Consider the following 21,593-nt stretch of genomic DNA (forward strand, 5'->3'; position numbering starts at 1 on the left):
GTTGCCCTGATATCGTCATATAATATGGAGGTATCTAATTGGGAGTATAAGATCAAATTTGGATTGAAGGAACTCATGGCTTCCAAAAACAGCGGAATGAGGATCAAGGGTTGATAATGATGGAATATTCAACATGAACAACCGAAATGAACCAATGAAAATTCGGTCCGTTTATTAACCCTAAACTTTGTACAATATGCTTCTTTGTCCTTTTTCTTTTAAAGCCGCATACATTTTAAGGACAACTGATGCAATGTATATGTCCTGCAGTGATATTGATTTGTTTTGTTTGTTTGTTGTTTTACGCAGCATCAGCAATATTCGAGCTGTACGACGACGGTTTGTAAATAATCGAGTCTGGACCAGACAATCCAGTGATGGACATCATGAGCATCGATCCACGCAACTGGGATTCAATGGCATGCATCAACCAAGTCAGCGAGTCAGCGAGCCTATTACCCTGTTATGGTAACATTATGTGTCTATAATTCTGAATAATGCCCCTGTAAAGGCACGATAACGTAAGTTGTACTCTTGTGTGGGAGTATCCCACGACACGTCTTACACTGTCCAAACTGAAAAGTCAAACTAGCCATCAGAATCTTCCATGTCCCAATCACTAACAAGGTCTTCACTTGAAACACGTGTTTTATCGACTAACCCCTTCTGATCGAGGGTCAACAATGCAAGTGTTATCTTTCAGTGGAAATTTTGGGACCAGCCATGCACTTAAATGTTTCCCTAATGCACAAACATATGCAAAATTAGTGTGTACCCCTTCCGGCAGCCGAGTTTCTAGGGTCAAAGAATGTCTTACCTCGCCAGCCTCGATGATTTTGGTGCTGCGACGAAATAATAGAAATTGTGTCAACTGACGTTAAACTGCTCCCGGTTAACATCTTTTTGTTTTGGTAGTAGTCATTGGACCTTCCTGTACGCCCCAGTTCCAGGTGATTGTTGGTAAAATACCAAGTGTGATTCTGTGCCAACGTACCATGATCGTTGCTCAGAGGGGTGGTGGGGTATTCGTAGTCAAGTGGTTAAAGCGTTCACTCGTCAGGCCGAAGACACGGGTTCGATTCCCCACATGGAGCCCATTTCTGGTGTCCCCCGACTTGATATTGCAGCATAAAACAATACTCCCTCACTCAATCGTTGCTCAACTATGCTGATTTACCGTACCCTGATTGAATGATGAACAGAACGCCGATCGGGAGCGAGGCGCTCATTCACTCACTCACTCTGCCTCTCTAGACAGCAGGGTCTTGGACGCGGCATGTGCGTTATTTCGCCTTGAGGCGAGGTATACATTTCAAGTGCGATATCAGTTCTTACTAGAAGCGCCCTTAAAACTCATAGTCAATCAGTATTGTCGAGCTTTTCGACCTCACTGCCCCTTTCTTACCTACTTCACATGTCATCGATCCCAATTGCGTGGACCGATGCTCATGATATCAATCACTGGATTTTCTGGTCCAGGCGCGATTATTTACAGACCGCCGTCATATAGCTGGACTATTGCTGAGTGCGGTGTAAACCAACAAACCAACCAACTTGACTACTTCAAGGCACCCTTGTTCCATCCTACTCTCTTCAACGTCTCTATTTGTTAAATGTTCATAATCGGCAGGAAGAGAGGGTTAGGCTTAACAATTTAACCACTGGGTCAACCCAATGACCATGTCATCAGAACAACGATGTGTTTACGTGTATGTCTTACTACATAGCCGAGCCGACACCGAGGTTTACATCAGCAGCACAACGGGCCTCAGATGAATTATTCATGTGTGTGCATTACTCTAAATATAGCTCCTGATTCACGAAGAAGTGTACACATATGTTGATATAGGTGTTGCGTATATACCGGCCCTATAATCCCAAACGTGTACATTTGTATGTTCACACAATACTGTGTTCTATTAAATGCGCGTGAGGATATAGGTATGAAGTGGTCAAATTTTAGAAAAATAAGATTAATAATTTAAGTCTTAATATGTCTTCGTGTTCCCATTCTTGATTACCCCGAGTACAATATCTAGGATGTGTACTTATATGTTTAGACTATCTCACCTTACAAACCCGTGAAGATCCGGGGTCGAATAGGTCTTCAGCAACCCATGCTTACCGTAAAAGGCGACTATGCTTGTCGTAAGAGGCGACTAATGGGATCGGGTGGTCAGGCTCGCTGACTTGGTTGATGCATGTTATCGTATCCAAATTACGTGGATCGATGCTCATGATTCAATCACTGGATTGTCTGGTCCAGACTCGATTATTTACAGACCGCCGCCATATAGCTGGACTATTGCTGAATGCGGCGTTAAACAACAATCAAACAAAAAAACCAAGTCAAGATCAATGCAGTACATATATATTAAATCAGTTGCCCTTAAAATATGTGCGTGGGTTCTACGCCAGATAAAAATAACACGCTCAAAACACATTGTCCTTATCGCATGGACTTCGATCTCATCAACCTTGACCTTGCGGATGCGGACCATGACTTCAGCTGGCAAGCCAGGTCGTCGTGACCCTGGAGAATGAGTAATCAAGTTTAAAGAAACAAGGACCACCGGTTAACTCCATATCATATTAACATTTACCTTCATCTCAAGTAAACAGGGGTATTTTATTCTCACAAGTGTATAACTCAATACTGACAGTGTAGGCTAGGCCACATTAAAAAGTTCCTTGTTCCGAAAAAAAGTCCGACCTGAAAGCAGCGATAGAAGTCGGCACCAGTCCTGGACACCTTGACCTACTGTCCAATAGTTAAGGTATCAGAAGGAGTAATAGAAAATTGTCATTTTTGCTATATGCCATCATTATAAGGACTGGTGGACTATAAATGTTAGTTGCTATCGCTGGCGAAAGTTAATGTGTGTTTTTTGCATGCATGGGACGAGGTGGATATATTTTATATTTTCTAATAACGGCCACGCAGATAAACATCATCTACTTCTTTATTTCATTGCTTTCATTTTATTCAGCTGTTATATATATACTGTCGGACTAAAGAAAGTATACACCAATGTTTGTTTGATGATGGCTGACAGCGGAACAAAGAAGAATGGTTATTCGGTGGTGATGTTTGTTTGTTTGTTGTTTAACGCCGCACTCGGCAATATTCCAGCTGTATGACGGTGGTCTCTAAATAATCAAATCTGGTCAGGAAAATCTAGTGATTGATATAATGAGCATCGATCCATGCAATTGAGCCTGATCATCCGATCCCGTTATTCTCCTCTTACGACAAACAGAGTCGCCTTTTACCGCAAGCATTGGTTTCTGAAGACATATTCTACCCCGGATCTTCACGGGTCGCCTTTTACGGAAAGCATTGGTTGCTGAAGACCTATTCTACCCCGGATCTTCAAGGTTGAAGTAATAAGAAGAATTGAAGTTGGGAACAGGGCCAAGCTTGGGTTGCTGAAGACCCTTTTTGGCCTGGCAAACGCAAGTGTACTCCAGTGTTTGTTTGAGGATGGCTGATAGTGGAACAAAAAAGAAATTGTTATTCGGTGGTGATGTATTTGGTACGAGATAATAGGCGATAAAACATAAGTAAGTCACGACAGGCTACAGTTTCAGCCTTGTAACGTTTGGAATTTGGGGGTCAAACCCCTTTTTCAAGCGTATAGATTCTTTTCCAGGCAGTGTATTTAATTAGTTGGAAAATCGAAATAAATATTATAATTTAAATTAGTCCTCCGTGTCCATGCATTTACACATAATGTGAGGTCGAACGTGCCCGTCAGGGGTGGTAGCTTACTGAGGGGTTGGGGTGGCGGGGCTGAGGTATGCGGGGAACATTTCATCTGTGTGAAGTCTGTGAAAATACATATAATTGCCCCTAGATCGGTCAGGGGCAATGGGGGAGTTTTTGACGCGTCACGCCTATCTCCCAGGTTCGATTATACACAAGGATCGATCCAGTATGTGAGGCCATTTTCTGATTCCTCCCCCAGATATTCATGGTTAGAATAGATCCCAAACAACCCATGGTCATAAGAGGCGACCAAATAGATCGGGTGGCCAGGCTAGGGGACATGGCTTATGGCATGTTATCCTACCTCGACTGCCTGGACCGTAATATCAATCTCTAAATTGTCTCGTCCAGACTCTTTTATGTAAAAACATATTGTTGAGTTCGGCGTTAAACAACAAACACACAATAAACAAACAAACCAGCAACAAAGATACAGTTGGCGACCTGCCTTGAACCTAGACAGTACTCGCCTAACTGAAGAGCTTATGTCACGGAGTGCATTTCCGGTTTTCCATGTCTCAAAATACCGTTCTACGTACCGCTGTACCAACTACTCCTACTTCGGTTGAGTGATAGTATAAATTCTGCATCCAGTTACAGGTAATCAGTGCCCCGCGATGACGCTCTCTCTCTCTCTCTCTCTCTCTCTCTCTCTCTCTCTCTCTCTCTCTCTCTCTCTCTCTTCAATCAGTTTTTATCAGTGGTTCTGTTTCTAGTATATGAATTAAATACTATTTATTATAAGTACTTAACGTCGTTTATTATCTTCAGTATTCCTATACTGAAGGCCATGTGTAATGACAAAATTAGGCATATATTGTTGAAATATGTGTTATATTTCCTGATAATGTGTCAACATTATGTAAAACGACATTTAAGCCTGTAAGACCCAACCGCCAATCCCGGTAATTGTAATACATATAGGCACGGAGGCGGATCCGGGATTTTGAGTGCACGTAATACCTAAGTAAGTCACAAAGCGACTTGGCCAAGGGTGCAGTTTGTAACTTCCCATTTGTCAGACAGCCATTTGTTAGACTGCTTAAAACAACATTTCCAGCTGGATGCCCAGCTAGGTAGCGACCTGTTACCTTAGAACAGCCCAGGTAGACAATAGCATGACGCCAGATTGTTCTGTATCCTATAATTGTGATCTCATTTCTATTCTTGGAGAATAAAATAGAGGCATTGAGAGATTCAGTTATCTTTTACCTGTGATGAAGGTGGTCCTTTTGACCCAATATCCTTTTGACTATCCAACTAAAAGTATTTAGATTGAGTAGATACATACAGCGCCAAAGAATGGTTATTTGCAGCGCCCGTGTAAGAAAGAAATCCTCAATATGAAGGTTTGTTGACTCAACATTTTAACTGCATTCTGCATCTCGGTATTGACCGACATTCAGCGTCCGGGTATACCAGTACAGTTACATTCTGCTTCCCGGTCCGACACCACTTGTCGGTCTTCTCAGAACCCAGTGGCTACAGGAACCATAGCCTGTAAGTTCCCATCCGTGATCACACCTAATTTCATCATCCAAAACTGGCTCCCACAGGAGATATCGCTTAGGTGCAATGAAATTGCAACTCTCCAACCCAGAGTTCCATGCGACCAGCATAGTGACTCTGCCAAAGGCCAGCGCCATGTGACGCTACGTATCTAGATAAGCATATATCATAAAATTGTTAACTTTATTGAGAAAACATCTTAAATCGTGAAAAACTATTTCCATTTGCCTAGTTTTCCTATGTTTACATTGGTTGTACGGCTCCACGTGCTGTCATCGAAACCCAACGGAGAGCTAGCGATACGGTCACTTTGATGTGTAAATATGTATTGTCATGCAACTCACTGTCGCAGTTGTAGTAGCGTATCTATATAACTATGCAAAACAATATGTAAAGCTCCCCAAAATACTTGCATTAGTCCGTTCTCTTCTTATTTCTGAAAAATCGCGTTTGTTAGCGAACAAGAGAGACGGACGGTCACGTGATATGCAAACTAGCCTGCGGCAGTGGTGTTGTTATGTTAAATCACCAACTGAGCCCACACTCCGGCGCTGTGGTGACTCAGCATAACACCATTCCGGAATTCCGGTCCCACATTAATGTTAATACCAGCACATTTGCATATCACGTGACCGGACTTTTCTCTTGTTTGTAAACACGCGCTTATTCAGAAATCAGTATAGAACGGACTAATGCAAGTATTTTGGGGAGCTTTACATATTGTTTTGCATAATTATATGGTTTTGCTACTACAACTGCGACAGTGACTTGCATGACAATATATATTTATACATCAAAGTGACCGTATCGCTAGCTCTCCGTTGGGCTTCGATGACAGCACGTGGAGCCGTACAACCAATGTTCAACTCGGATTTTCTAAAATTGCCCTCATGTGTAGTTTGTTGTGAGGCTCGCATGTTTTGTTGTTTTGCTGGGTTTTTTTAATACAAGTGATTTGGTCCTTGTATTTGGACCATTCATGTATTTTTCAAAATACATTCTGGCCTATGTACGGATCTTGTCCCGAAAATGCTGGGAATATAATTTGTCCTCGGGTTTTGCACACCCCAAATTGGTTTGTTTGATGTTCTGAAACATACTATGCTGTGGGTCCCCGAAACTTGTTTGACTCCTCTTTTTCAGAGATAAAATGGTATGTTTTGAGGCCCGGACTGAAAAATAACAATCGCATCCCCCGCAAACCCCATAATAGAAAAATGGTCGGTGTCTTAAATAGACTGTGTAGAGTTGCGTCCCTTGGACACGCCAGTAACCTATGATTGTGGGTCCGAATTCCGGTCCCACATTAAGCTTACACGCCGTGATAGAACTGGAATAATGTTAAAAGCGGTGTTAAAACCCAACCTGCTCATTTAAAATGGCCTCATAGAACTGAAACTTGCAGGAACGAAAATGGCTATAGGTAAAAGCTAATAATTCAAGTTTGTCTGGCACTTATTGTTGGCTGTCATAGACATTGTGAAAATATGTGGTTCTACTTTTTCTCAGATTAGGTTTAACCAAATGTGCAAACGTTCTGAGCACCGTAACATCTACACTCAAAAGGGCGTATTATTGGCGGAAATTTGTAGTTGTTGTGTGTTGGTGGGTTTTCTTTTGTTGAGATCGAAATTACCGAATCAAGATGGTAAAGAAATTTAACAAATCCTTTTAGAAAGCTGACACCCGATTGGCTCAAGAACCCACGTACCTCTCATTTAGACACACGCTCAGGCGGAGTGATGTCTTATTACGCCGCTGGCACAGGCTAATTTGCGTATCACGTGACCGGACTTTTCTCTTGTTTGAAAACAAACACGCTTATTCTGAAATCATAACGGTCCGGCCTTGTGGAAGATCTTCTGTGCAATGTACAGGTTGTTTGCTTAATTATTAAGATATGCTACTACAGCTGTGATATTGAGGAGTATACCAATATATCGGTACATATTGAAATAACCGTAACGCTAGCTATCCTTAGGGCTTCGACGACAGCACATGGAACCGGACAACCATGTTCAACAAAGATTGAATACGGAAGTAAAATGTTCTACCTCACACACTTTAGGATATTTTCTCAATGAAAGTTAATAATTTCATGTTTATCTGAATGAATAGATATCTTTTAAAAGATGAAACACATGTGTAATTTCAGAGACCGTATATTATTTGTTAAGGTGTCTTTAATTGCCGTATTATATAAGGTTAGCAGAAATATATCGGGCGAGGTGTCATCTTGGATTTTCCAACACCCACCTCACATATTTCACGTGGAAATTCTGGTACCGAAATTCGTTATTTGACACTGTTTTGTGTTTTAAAATCATTAATTGTGATGTGCAATGGCATTGATCTGTCTTTAGATCACGTTCGTGACTTTATTGATAAAGATTATAGTTACAATTTTCAACAAGGATTGGCCTCTAAGGTTTGAAGAGTAGTCTCCCTTTGACCCTCAACGTACGGATTGTAAGTGTCAAGTTTACATTTTGACATGATATGTGCGATATGGATACAAGACTGCGTAAACTTTCAGCTTAATAAATTCGTTATGGTGTCTTTGGTTGCCGTATACGGTGTCATATTAGGTTAGAAGAAAACATATTGGGCTCGGGTAACGCCTCGCCCACTATTATCTGCTAACCTAATATGACACTGTATACGGCAACTAAAGACACCATAACGAATACAGAACCATTACCTTGATTCGTGGACAACCTTGAGTCACGGATCGCAGTAATTATCGTGATATCTCGTAAATTAGGTCTCGTATGACGTCACACAGCGGTACTTTTGATGTAGACCCTGCCACGCCTTGCTGACAAAAATGTTCCGATTCGCTGCATTGCAGGTAAAGGAAAAAGCAAATTCCGACACTGAGATACATAGCCCCAGATCATTAATACCAAACATTAGATTTACAAAACGTCAAATAAAAAATATACAGTAAGCACCATATCCTTCTCACATCTCGTCGTCTGCTTGTCTGGATGTCAATAAACATAAGTCACGTGACTTGGGGTGCTGGCTGGCTTTTTTTCATATTTTAAATGTACCATTATGTAATTAGTGTCTCGTAGGCCAACTGGCCGGGTGTTTTTTTTTAAATGAAATGTTTATATGTCCATATATTTTGTACTGCAGCATGTGACACTCTAATAAAACAATTTTCTTCTTCTGTTAAAATTATAAAACTATGGCAACATTTTCGGACCATCTCGCATAGCCTTTTTTTCATTTTCATAGGGTTCACCGACGCCTTCACGACAGGGATACAAAAGTTACTCGCCTATAACTTTGACTAATGCTCACTTAGAAGTAAAAAACAATAAGGTTGCAGTTCATAAAGCAGCATTAAACTTCGCAGTACCCGTTCAAACACTGAGGGACAGGATAAAATTCAAGATCGATGTTGACACTGTCAAAACAGGTGCGACTCTAATTTCTTTATGCGGATCAATAAACTAGACATGTTGACCATGTAAAATACATGGTATCCATCGGATAAGGATATACCAGAAAAAAGGTTATCCAATTAGGGTACAACTTTGCTTGTCAGTTGGGAAAACGTGACCTGGCCCATCCATTATCTGTGAAGTGATGATGTGTTCGGTTTGAGCGATGGCCGGAGTTGAAAGTTAGAAATGCCAAGTCTTTCACGGAACACCGTGCCAAAGCTAGTTCAGAGGAATGTATCAACAAGTATTTTGATGAACCTGCCATGGTTATGAATGAATACGGTTTACAATCAAGACCGAAAGGAATTTAAATGAATCAACCAGTCCCATGTCGCACCCAAAAATGTTGGCTCAGGAAAATCCGGGGCCTACGAGATCGTCGGTCGTCACACTGTTGGGATGGGGAATCGCTCGGGGCATTATTCCACCTTTCTTGGTATTTGCGGGTGCTAGAATGCGCAGGAAATTGCTTGAAGGCTGTACAGCGGGAAGTGACGGAACTGTTTCTGAATCGGGATGGTCAAATGGTGTTATTTTCCAAGATTACATGGACAGGCATTTCCTTCGATAGGAATCTCCAGCAACGCCGAATAGACCGTTGCTTCTTCTGTACGATGGCACATGTCTCCGTCTCTGATAGACTGGGCAAAATATCACAATATTGTGTTGTTTGTCCTCTCGGCTCACACCAATCATATTTTTCAGCCAATGGACGTAGAGGATGTTTCGGTCCGTGCGATTAATCTACTATACACATGCATGTATCATGACTGTACCCACTGGGTGCACTTACAGTATTGTTTGTTGTCCAGTGCGCGCGCTCATGACACATTTTACAACGGTAACGGTACTGGTCTATCGTACGTAGCGATACAATAATCTACTACGTAATCCACGAAGCAAGGTGACGTCACACTTTGTGTGCAAATGAATGATTGTTGAATGCATATAGCTTCTGTAAACAAACTTTACAGTCACGAGTGGAATCTTCGTCATTTTCTTAGAGTTGAATAGATGAATTAAATGGTAAGTGAGTATACAAAATGAAATCGGACATTTAAACCACGAATTTGGGTGAACTTTCCTTATACCAGAGACCATATTATAGATATCTATTATACGGTCTCTGCTTACATCCACGAATCAAGGTCACGCGAAGGTAATATTGTCTCTGGTATTGTGTTGAATGGACTGGGCAAGGTGTGACGAATAGTCCCATCTCGCTTGTCTGTAGTAGAGTTACTGGGTTGACCCAAGCAGCTCTGGACAAGAGAGTGATTAGACTGGGCAGCCTCTCATGGAGACTTATCGCACTGGGATGTAAAATACCTGCTGCGACAGATATGCATGTACAGCCCGGCTCACTATGGTTGCAAGAGTTATCTCCCCTAGTTTACACCAACAGATCTCCGGGCGGACGCTCTACTACAAGACCACGGAGGCGGTCTCCTTGAATATGTGACAGTTTATGCACTTTCCCCTGTCCTCTGGAGAAAAACTGCCGTGTGAAGGATTCTGATGAACATTTTTTTTAAAAACAGGTGCAGTATAATGTTGATTTCATAACCTCAATTTCAATAGCTTTTCGGCCTTTTAGGTGTATTATTTGCATGTAAATTGTGCAAACTCATAAGGACTTCCTCATCAGTGAAAGGCATGTTAGATCACACTTGTGTTTACGTCATTTTAATAACAGTTTCCTGATTAAGTATGAACGTCAAAAAGTGTCGTTTTGCCCGCCTCCGTAATTTATACGAGGCCCATTATGGGTGTAGCTTGTCGGGATTTTGCTGAAATATAATTATCGATGTGATTGCACCATTGTAATCATACAATCAAAATAATACAAAATAAAAACACGAATCTGAACTATACCGAATATTTTATTTTTTTGTACTCACAAAATAGAAAAAAAACAACAACAGAAAAACAGATGTAACAATTTGCCACAACAATATAAACCAATTTACAAAAAGAACCCTCACCACGTCTCACGTGAGACATGACCTTAGTAGGTGTTTTATGACCATTTGATCACACTTGAGACCATTTTAACGATGACACACCACAAGTACATTCCAGCATAAACAATGTCTGACAATATGAACGCATCCATATAATATAACACACAAACATCAGAGACCAATCAGTCTCAATTATCAGCCGAAACAGATGTTCAGGAATGTTTTGAGCGGAAAGTACGGAAACCAATTAGGGTCATAGAAGTATTGTTGCCTATATGAGATGCAAGTGTGAACTATTTCGTGAAAAAATAGAATAAAAGAAACATTTTGTGGCCTCGGTGATTTTCCTTTAAACTCAACCGCCTATTTTTAAATTCCCTTTGGTTCTTTAAATTTGCATCTTGAAATTCAATTAGATAAAGAGGATTAATATTTAATATTCAATATACCTTCTTGGATATTAATGCTAGCGTCTTGACTTTTTAAGGTAATTATTTGAATATTCAAGAAACTATCCATATAGAAGTTATGCATGCATGCATTATACAGTAGTTTCAGCTATAATTCCTCAGTATATTGCATCATAGAAACACTCGGGTCGGTTTACTTCCCTATATACCACCTCTGACAAAACTAGCGTAGTGAAATGACGTGAGCTGACCGTTGCCTGTGAACTGTCATATCTTGTCGCTTATTATTCGACCCGTGAAGATCCGGGGTAGAATAGGTCTTCATTAACCCATGCTTGGCGTAAAAGGCGACTATGCTTGGCGTAAAAGGCGACTTAGAGGATCGGGTGGTCAGGCTCGCTGACTTGGTTGATGCATGTCATCGATACCAGATGCGTGGATCGATGTTCATGATATTAATCATTGGATTGTCTGGTCCATACTCGATTATTTACGGACCGCCGTCATATAGCTGGAATATTGGTGTGTTCGGCATTGAACAACAAACCAACCAACGCTTATTATTTCATATAACATGGCAGACGCCTGGAGAAACATCTGTTTGTCAATTTTGTAGGTATATAGTTAGATATGGAGCAAAACGCGAACAGAAACACTTTAAACATGAAGACAAGGGCAGGAACTGTCTGAAAGTTGTGTTGTGTCACGTGATAGTCACGTGAAGGAAAGTAGTTCCAATATGGATTCCGCCATGTCCTTCCGAGATCGATTGAGATGAATGATCACTGAAGCTGTTCTGTGGAGAATTACCGGGAGTATTATCAGAAGCTGCGTCTCTAAAATCCTTCAATCTTTCTAAAGGAATTAACATTTACCTGTTGTGCATTTTGTGCGGGCACTTTGTATACCACTTACATTCGTGACCACCCGTGCCATTCCACACAAATCAAGCGGCACGTTACGGAAAGGGGCGAGTGGTGAAAAATGACACTGCAAACAAGAAAATGTATCATATTGAGTCAGGCCAACTGAAACAACGTGGCATCGTTATTTTCTAAGACATACACAGCAATATTCCTCCCGCACAATGGTTCAATACGGCTACATGATGATATTACCATCTAAATGACGACACTTTAGCCTTCTGTCAGTACATTTGCAGTCACGTGACTCTTTGGATGAGAACGGTATATTTCAAAGAGTTTTTAAGTTAGCAAATGTCTATAATACTTTATTCTGTTCAATGAATTATACTCTGGGCCACAAGGCCGAAATACTGAATAAACATGTCTGTCTGTCTGTCTGACAAAGGCGTTGTGGGTATATATCCATGTGTAACAAACCATGATAAATGGCACAATATTAATCCATAAAAATGTTATTTTAATGCAATCGGAACACAGCACTGATAAAAAATATTTCAGGTGTGTTTGATTTAATTTTTCTGAGAAAACTAAGACTGATTCCAGTCAAAGACTTACGAGAATTAATTCAAGACCAGACACCTTTTTGAAACTGGTTTAGAATTTGTCCGTCTCTTCACATTCCCCATGTTCTCTCTTCAGAGAGCTGCCAGGAGACGATGAGTTAGGCGTGCTTGTATTATTCCCAGTGAAGGTGCTCCCCTGATATTGGGATTTTGTGAGAACGGTAAAGAGTTTTCCCCCTTGGCAACGTAACCTCTTGCACGTGATGACCTCGCGAAGCGCCATTCTGAATCGCGATCCAGTCATGCAGTAAAGGCAGAAGTTCACACACTTGTTGGAATACAGAAGATATAGAACCATAGAAAACACATATCCATTGATTTTTTGTACCTCCGGACCTTCGTCTTTCATTGTCAAGGTCACGGCAAGATGCACCGAGAATGGAAACGTCAAAAGTAACAAAGCAAACGAATCGGCCAACAACATGGCCGTTATTTGCCGCCATTTTAACCGGGATTTTGTATTTCTTCTAGCCGAAACTTCCGAATTGTTGTTTTTCATAGTTTTTCGGAAACTTTTCCCACCGGCGTTTTTGACACTTTTTATTATGATGCAGTTGCTGAAGATGATGACGAGGAAACACAAGGACAGGAATGCTATATGGATCCACGGCCAGACCCGGTGATAGAAATGACAGTACGACAGAGAGGATAGATCGACGTCACACATTCTGTCTTTCCTGTCCGCCGGCACGATGACGGACGTAAACCAGAAATGAAACTCCTTTAGCACTACAACAACTGCTAGCACTGCTATGACAATCTTAGCCCGCTTGATACTGTTTGCTGAAGAGTTTTTTAAAGGATATTTTATTGCGTACGCTCGATCAGCCGTCATGGCGGCTGTCACCATAATGCTGAAGTCACAGTTTCCCCAACCATAAAAGTTGAAGAACTTGCACATAACATCCATTGCCTTGTTCCTCGCAATGGCTTCTGGGAAATTTACTGACACCCAATGAGCAATCAAGGAGATCAGAAGACTTGAAGCATCGTTGACCGCTCCAGCCATCATGTAAACGGAAGTGGACAGATTCCGGAAGTACTTGTGGCGCATGACCATGATGGCGAGCACGTTGAAAACATTCCCGAATATGATGAGTATCGGGGGGATATACAAATTGACAAAAACAATGACTTCGTCGAGGGTGTCCGGTTGGACATCGTTGGTGGAATTGACGTTGCTGACCCTGCAGACGTCAAAGACTGGTGTACCATTAGTATCGGGACCGAGCGAGGTGTTTAGCACAGGTACTGCATGATTTGAAGTGTAAGAAATATCAGTCATCATAGCAGTATGAATATATGACGCTCAGCTTTCAAAATACAGACATATCCCAAATAAAACTCACAAATACATAGGCTAGAACCGCCATATGATTCCACAAGTAGGCATCCATTCACAGCATATTTACACAGCATATCAACACAGCTTTATCAGTCAAAGGTCGCGGACGATTCCTTTACACCATCTGTACCATATGCCTTCAGGTAAACCCTCACGTTGATCAGATGTAAACATATCCGTAGAAGTATATCAGCGGCGAAATATATCTGATGAACACACAGGGTATAGGCCTTTCCTCATTAGACGAATGCTTGGCGAGACTGTCCTCCTTACCTGGCCTGATAGCTGTGCACACATATCACGTAAAACTCAAGGGGTCCTGAAACACAGCAAAAAAATAACGCTATCAGGTCACGTGATTGCAAAACTGTCTACATTACATGTTATGTGACGATTGAGATCGTGGAAGAATTACTCCTTGCTGATTAGGCGAAAAGTACTTCCTGTTCGATTGTTTCGTTTCATGGTGTATTATATATAGTAATATCCTGCTACTCCTTATTGGTGTATTATTGGGCATGACGTAATTGGTTGGAGCCTAACGAAAAAATAGGTGACTCTGCTTGTCGTAAGAGGCGACTGACGGGATCGGGTGGTCAGGCTCGCTGACTTGGTTGATGCATGTCATCCCAGTATCCCAGTAGCGTGGATCGATGCTGATGATGTCAATCACTGGATTGTCTGGTCCTGACTCGATTATTTACAGACCGCCATCATGTAGCTGGAATATTGCTGAAAGCGGCGTTAAACAACAAACAAAAATCAAATATTCCTATCGTCATGTCAGAGAACTGTTTCAATATTTTGGGTAATCTTTACGTGATAATTAATTGTCTCCTCAGTTGGGTTATGTGTGTGGCATGTTAATCCCGCTTGAAGGAGCGCGTTTCCCACACAGTAACTTCTTTGAATACTTTGCGGTATATAAAAAACGATATCCTGATAACGGTGATAACGTGAGGTCTATATGTTATGGATATAAACTCCCCACGAGGTCTTGACGGAGAATGTACGCCCGGGGAGTAGGGAAATAGGGGAGGGTCGAACTATGAACCGTCTAAATACAAGAAATAGCAGGAAAATAAAGAGGACATTGACATAGTTTATAGTGAAACAATACAGTGTATCGCGGTATAAAAGGAATTCGCTCAAAGAGAAAAATCGCGTGCAGCCTGGACTAGATGGAGTCATGGCATTATAATCTGAACACATTCTCATCCCCTGTAACAGTGGGTTACAAAACTGAACACGATATGTAAGGTTGCAGGTTCGATTCACGTCATGGAAATTTCATGTTCAAAACAAATTTCTGACTTTTAACCAATCACCAAACACATCAAGAGGCCAGTTTATAAAACGTTAAATTTCACTGAATGCCCGCTTACTCGGGTATACTTTAGCTGGAATGACCGTTTACCCCGGCATTCTGAGAGAATAAGTCCTTTACGAGTTTACCCGAGAAAAGACGAACTTATTTTTATAACGGAGTGACATCGTTAGAGGTTTATAAACAGCGTATCTACGCCAGTAGGCTAGGGGTATAGGCATTGTGAGCTTCCTGTTGTACAGCTTTGCAGGAATACTGAGTGATACTTCTGGAAGGGTTTAGAGTACTCGTGACATGTGTAATACTTCAAGAAGTTAGGCTATTTTTAGGGTTTGATTATGGACACGTTGAAACATGTACATATTTATCGTGTTGCAAAGTGCATGTAAAGGCAATATATTACTTGTAGCGGAGTAGGAGCTCTCCCGTCATGTTCGTGACCTCATGGCTCTCCTGAGGCTTCAAATACATTAGGTTAAAGGCACCCCTTTACTGAACAGAATATATCCCCGGTACCCCAATGCTTGTCTCTGAGACGATTGCAGGCCCGAATAGGTCCCCGATACCCCAATGCTTGTCTCTGAGACGATTGCAGGCCCGAATAGGTCCCCGATACCCCAATGCTTGTCTCTGAGACGGTTGCAGGCCAGAATAGGTCCCCGATACCCCAATGCTTGTGTCTGAGACGATTGCAGGCCCGAATAGATCCCCGATACCCCAATGCTTGTCTCTGAGACAGTTGCAGGCCAGAATAGGTCCCCGATACCCCAATGCTTGTGTCTGAGACGATTGCAGGCCCGAATAGATCCCCGATACCCCAATGCTTGTCTCTGAGACGATTGCAGGCCCGAATAGATCCCCGATACCCCAATGCTTGTCTCTGAGACGATTGCAGGCCCGAATAGGTCCCCGATACCCCAATGCTTGTCTCTGAGACGATTGCAGGCCCGAATAGGTCCCCGATACCCCCATGCTTGTCTCTGAGACGATTGCAGGCCCGAATAGATCCCCGATACCCCAATGCTTGTCTCTGAGACGATTGCAGGCCAGAATAGATCCCCGGTACCATAATGCTTGTCTCTCAGTGAAGAATGCGGGCCAAAATAGATCCCCGGAACTCCTTACTTATCTCCCTGTGACTCATCCGGGTCAGAATAGGTCCCCGGTTCCCCTTACTTATCTCCCCGTGAAGATTCCGGGACAGAATAGATCTCCGGTACCCTATACCCCAAAGGTCTGTGCTTGTCAGGCTGTGAAGATTCTGGAGCAGACTGGGCTCACCTAACTCAGACACCAGTATTTTCAGTCCGCCGCGATACAGCTGGACTATTCCTACATATGGCATAAAACAACATTCACTCACTCTCTTCTCGTTTGTTAGACGGAAGTGGCAAAGTCATGCACCCGTAATTCTGAATAGCCAGTTCGTCCTCGCTGTACGATGTGGACGCCATTGTGTCTGGCAATATTGGTTTTACGCCTCACTATCCATTTTTTTCGATTGCCACGGTTTGACGCAGAACATTTATTGCACTCTAAAACTGAATGATTACCCCATAGTGAAAACCCTCATTATTGTCTGATACTTTTTAGTTGCCCAGCTACATCTATGGGGAACAACTCACAAAAGAAACATTTCCTCTCAAAAATAATGTCGTCCAATTTACAGCGTTATCAATGTTTTATCATGAAATAAACCACGCTTCGTTTTTCATTGTTCTTCGCGTAGCTGTCTTATATACTATCATTATACCATTATAATATCATACGTCCTTGCACGGGGCCTCTGAATAGAAAATATAATCCGTTAAAGCACGGGGCCCCATTATAATGTCATACGTCCTACCAGGGGCCCCATATTAATGGCATACATCCTGCCACGGGGCCCCATATTAATGGCATACGTCCTACCACGGGGCCCCATTATAATATCACACGTCCTACCACGGGGCCCCATTATAATATCATACATCCTACCACGGTGCCCCATTATAATGGCATACGTCCTACCACGGGGCCCCATTATAATGTCATACGTCCTACCGCGGGGCCCCATTATAATGTCATACGTCCTACCACGGGGCCCCATATTAATGGCATACGTCCTACCACGGGGCCCCATTATAATATCATACATCCTACCACGGGGCCCCATTATAATGACATACGTCCTACCACGGGGCCCCATTATAATGTCATACGTCCTACCAGGGGCCCCATTATAATGGCATACGTCCTACCACGGGGCCCCATTATAATGGCATACGTCCTACCACGGGGCCCTATTATAATATCATACATCCTACCACGGGGCCCCATTATAATGTCATACGTCCTACCAGGGGCCCCATATTAATGGCATACGTCCTATTACGGGGCCACATATTAATGGCATACGTCCTACCACGGGGCCCCATTATAATGTCATACGTCCTACCACGGGGCCCCATTATAATGTCATAAGTCCTACCACGGGGCCCCATTATAATATCATACATCCTACCAGGGGCCCCATTATAATGGCATACGTCCTATCGCGGGGCCCCATATTAATGGCATACGTCCTACCACGGGGCCCCATTATAATGGCATACGTCCTACCACGGGGCCCCATTATAATGTCATACGTCCTACCAGGGGCCCCATTATAATGGCATACGTCCTACCACGGGGCCCCATTATAATGTCATACGTCCTACCACGGGGCCCCATTATAATGTCATACGTCCTACCAGGGGCCCCATATTAATGGCATACGTCCTACCACGGGGCCCCATTATAATATCATACATCCTACCACGGGGCCCCATTATAATGTCAAACGTCCTACCACGGGGCCCCATTATAATGTCATACGTCCTACCACGGGGCCCCATTATAATATCATACATCCTACCACGGGGCCCCATTATAATGTCATACGTCCTACCAGGGGCCCCATATTAATGGCATACGTCCTATCACGGGGCCACATATTAGTGGCATACGTCCTACCACGGGGCCCCATTATAATGTCATACGTCCTACCACGGGGCCCCATTATAATGTCATAAGTCCTACCACGGGGCCCCATTATAATATCATACATCCTACCACGGGGCCCCATTATAATGGCATACGTCCTACCACGGGGCCCCATTATAATGTCATACGTCCTACCACGGTGCCCCGTTATAATGTCATACGTCCTACCACGGGGCCCCATTATAATGTCATACGTCCTACCAGGGGGCCCCATTATAATGTCACACGTCCTACCAGGGGCCCCATATTAATGGCATACGTCCTATCGCGGGGCCCCATATTAATGGCATACGTCCTACCACGGGGCCCCATTATAATGTCATACGTCCTACCAGGGGCCCCATATTAATGGCATACGTCCTACCACGGGGCCCCATTATTATATCATACGTCCTTCCACGGGGCCCCATTATAATGTCATACGTCCTACCAGGGGCCCAATATTAATGTCATACGTCCTACCAGGGGCTCCATTATAAAATCATACGTCCCACCACGGGGCCTCAGAATAATATCATACGTTATACCAGGGGGCCACATTATTATGTCATACATCCTATCACGGGGCCCCTTATAATGATGAAAGTCCCACCACAGACCCTATTATAATGTCATACATCCAACCACGGGGCCCCGTTATAATTACATACGCCCTACCACCGGGCCCGATTAATGCCATATGTTATATCACCGGACCTGTTATAATGCCATATGTTCTATCACCCGACCCAGTTATGTCATATGTTGTATCACCGGGCTCCGTTATAATGCTATATGTTCTATCATCTGACCCCGTTATAATGCCATACGCCATATTCCCTAGCTCCATTAAAATGTCATCCAACATCACCACAAACCGTCTGTACCCAACGGATGTGTAATGTGTTTAGTGATTGTCATCGATTTGTATTTGTGTATTGGTCAACAATTTGATACAGTCTATAGACGTTGACTGTTATTGGAGCAATGGCATTCAAACCCACGGAATACAAATGTCTCCATTGTGATATTTAATGTTACTATGTATCAGTATTAACGATTCAGCTTCAATGATTATATCCACTCAATCACACATTCTATTCCTCAAGTTGCCTTTATTGCGTGGTATTAACGTGTTTCTGATATCAGAAAGGGTGTACGCTGTACTACTTGCGAAAATTCTCACGGATGAATAACATTCATTATCTATAACTGACTGACTGCACACAGTTGTCAACTGACATCATTGTAGACACGTGTCTAGAAATAAAACCCAACTCCCAGGTGCTCCAGACAGAAGGGTGTCAAACAATATATCATTTGAATGTGAAATATGATATTGAATTCATCAAGTAATTTAAATTAAGCCGTGTGCCTATTCTACATAACAACATAAAACCCGAACGCCAGAATGAATGAGGAATCCCGTTTGTCGAGAGTCTGACAGGCCATTATGTTGTTATTTCGTCACGAAATATAGCCAGATGCCCCACACACCGACACCGTGATACAAGGCATGGTACGAATGCAGTTTACTCGACACATTCATTCATTCATTCATTACACCCGTGGAGATCCGGGGTAGAATAGGTCTTCAGCAACCCATGTTTGACGTAAAAGAAGACTTTGCTTGACGTAAGAGGCGACTAACGGGATCGGGTGGTCAGGCTCGCTGACTTGGTTGATGCATGTCATCGTATCCCAGTTGCGTAGATCAACGCTCATGATGTCCATCACTGGATTGTCTGGTCCAGACTCGATTATATACAGACCGCCGTCATATAGCTGGAATCCGCTGAGCGCGGTGTTAAACAACAAACAAACAAACATTCATTCATTTATTGCATGTGCGTAAAAACGTCGAAATAAGCAAAAATGCTATTAATGAAAATACTAAATAAACAAAGTACAACCAAGTCAATTGTCTGTTGTTTCTGCTGACTGAAAACTGTAGTCTTGAATGTTTATGCCATAAGAGTGAAGAACGGGGGGTGTATTAAGCATTATTTTGACCAACATATATTGATAAATTCAGACAAATCATCTCATTCGTAAACTACGTTGAAAAGTGTGTTTTTTTATTTCATTCCTGTGACAACTATATTGTTCATCTTAAAGATGGACCAGGTATAAATTACGCCCTTTAAGAGGAAATATTACTCAGTGTTGTAATGTTAAATTTGAATCATAACTTTAACTCAAAAACGAGTTACATAATATAAATTATTTAAAAAGTGGTGTGTGTATAGGGCAGAGGTGTTGGTGCATAGTAGAATTGTGTGTACAGAACAATGTTTGTTTTGTTTGTTGTTGTTGTTTTTTGTTTAACGCCGCACTCGGCAATATTCCAGCAACATGAATAATCGAGTCTGGACCAGACAATACAGTGATTAACATCATGAGCATCGACCTACGTATTTGGGTTACGATGACATTCATCACCCAGTTAGCGAGTCTGACTACCTGAACCCGTTAGTCGCCTTTCAAAACGTGGTCAAAACGGATCCTGTTTGACAAAACAGTGAAACATCAGCTTGAATACAAGGGCCATATATTTAGTTACGTATATAGCATGTATGAGGTACAAACTATAAGTGCATTTGTCAGTTAGAATATGTTGCATACTCGTCGTGTATTTCGTTGTCACATGCCTGGATAGTATTTACAGATAAGACAGGAACTAGTCCCGTTACCACACACGTTATGTCGGTGTATATACACGTATGTTGTGCGTTGCGCACTTCAGTGCTTTACCAGGAAGCATGGGTCATAAGTTGAGATAATAGGTTATTGCCTCTGAACATTATAAAATATCTCGGATGACCCTCTGAATTTGTCAGGGTAACAACAAGTACCATCTTTTAACGTCTTTTGGTATGACGCGGCCTGGGATCGAACCTTGGACCCACACACACAAACACACACAACACACGAAAAAACACACACAAAAACACACACAGAAATCAGCAATATTCTAGCTAAATGACCAAGGTCTGTAAATAATCGCTTTGAAAAATATTTTGAAAAAAGGTCTCCGATTCAAAATTTGAAAACTGAACGAAAGGATAGCCTGGAATGTCTGATAGATAGACTCGAAAAATATTGCCGTGCTTACCAGGGGCGTTGCAAAGTCTCCGTCCCAATGTGTATCCCACTGACTCTAGATATAGACGATGATTTTGAAGAAATAGTACAGCCCTTGACTGTCGGAATAACCATTTCGAGATTTCGAAAACACATTCCGACTGTCTCTTTCCGGATCTGGTAAACGAGGTTCTGGTTGGTCGGATGAAGGCAATTCTGACGTGACCCGTAATGG

General features: G+C 42.3%; 1 protein-coding gene and 1 pseudogene across 1 annotated transcript; one reads left to right on the forward strand and one right to left on the reverse strand.

Moving 5' to 3' along the window:
- The first annotated feature begins 2,456 nt into the window (after positions 1 to 2,456).
- Positions 2,457 to 10,198, forward strand: LOC139471072 (uncharacterized; annotated as a pseudogene).
- Positions 10,199 to 10,632: 434 nt separating this feature from the next.
- LOC139470827 (neuropeptides capa receptor-like) lies at positions 10,633 to 14,255 on the reverse strand. Its single transcript, XM_071253135.1, has one exon. The coding sequence runs from the start codon at positions 13,885 to 13,887 to the stop codon at positions 12,631 to 12,633; it is 1,257 nt and encodes a 418-aa protein (XP_071109236.1). The 5' UTR covers positions 13,888 to 14,255; the 3' UTR covers positions 10,633 to 12,630.
- Positions 14,256 to 21,593: the final 7,338 nt, after the last annotated feature.

The sequence above is a fragment of the Haliotis cracherodii genome, unplaced genomic scaffold (assembly GCF_022045235.1).
Source record: "Haliotis cracherodii isolate W230 unplaced genomic scaffold, xgHalCrac1.p SCAF_21, whole genome shotgun sequence".
NCBI classification, from domain to species: domain Eukaryota; kingdom Metazoa; phylum Mollusca; class Gastropoda; order Lepetellida; family Haliotidae; genus Haliotis; species Haliotis cracherodii.

Bases quoted from the DNA above. Each gene is read 5' to 3' on its own strand.
- LOC139470827 (XM_071253135.1), bottom strand. From the start codon at position 13,887: ATGATGACTGATATTTCTTACACTTCAAATCATGCAGTACCTGTGCTA.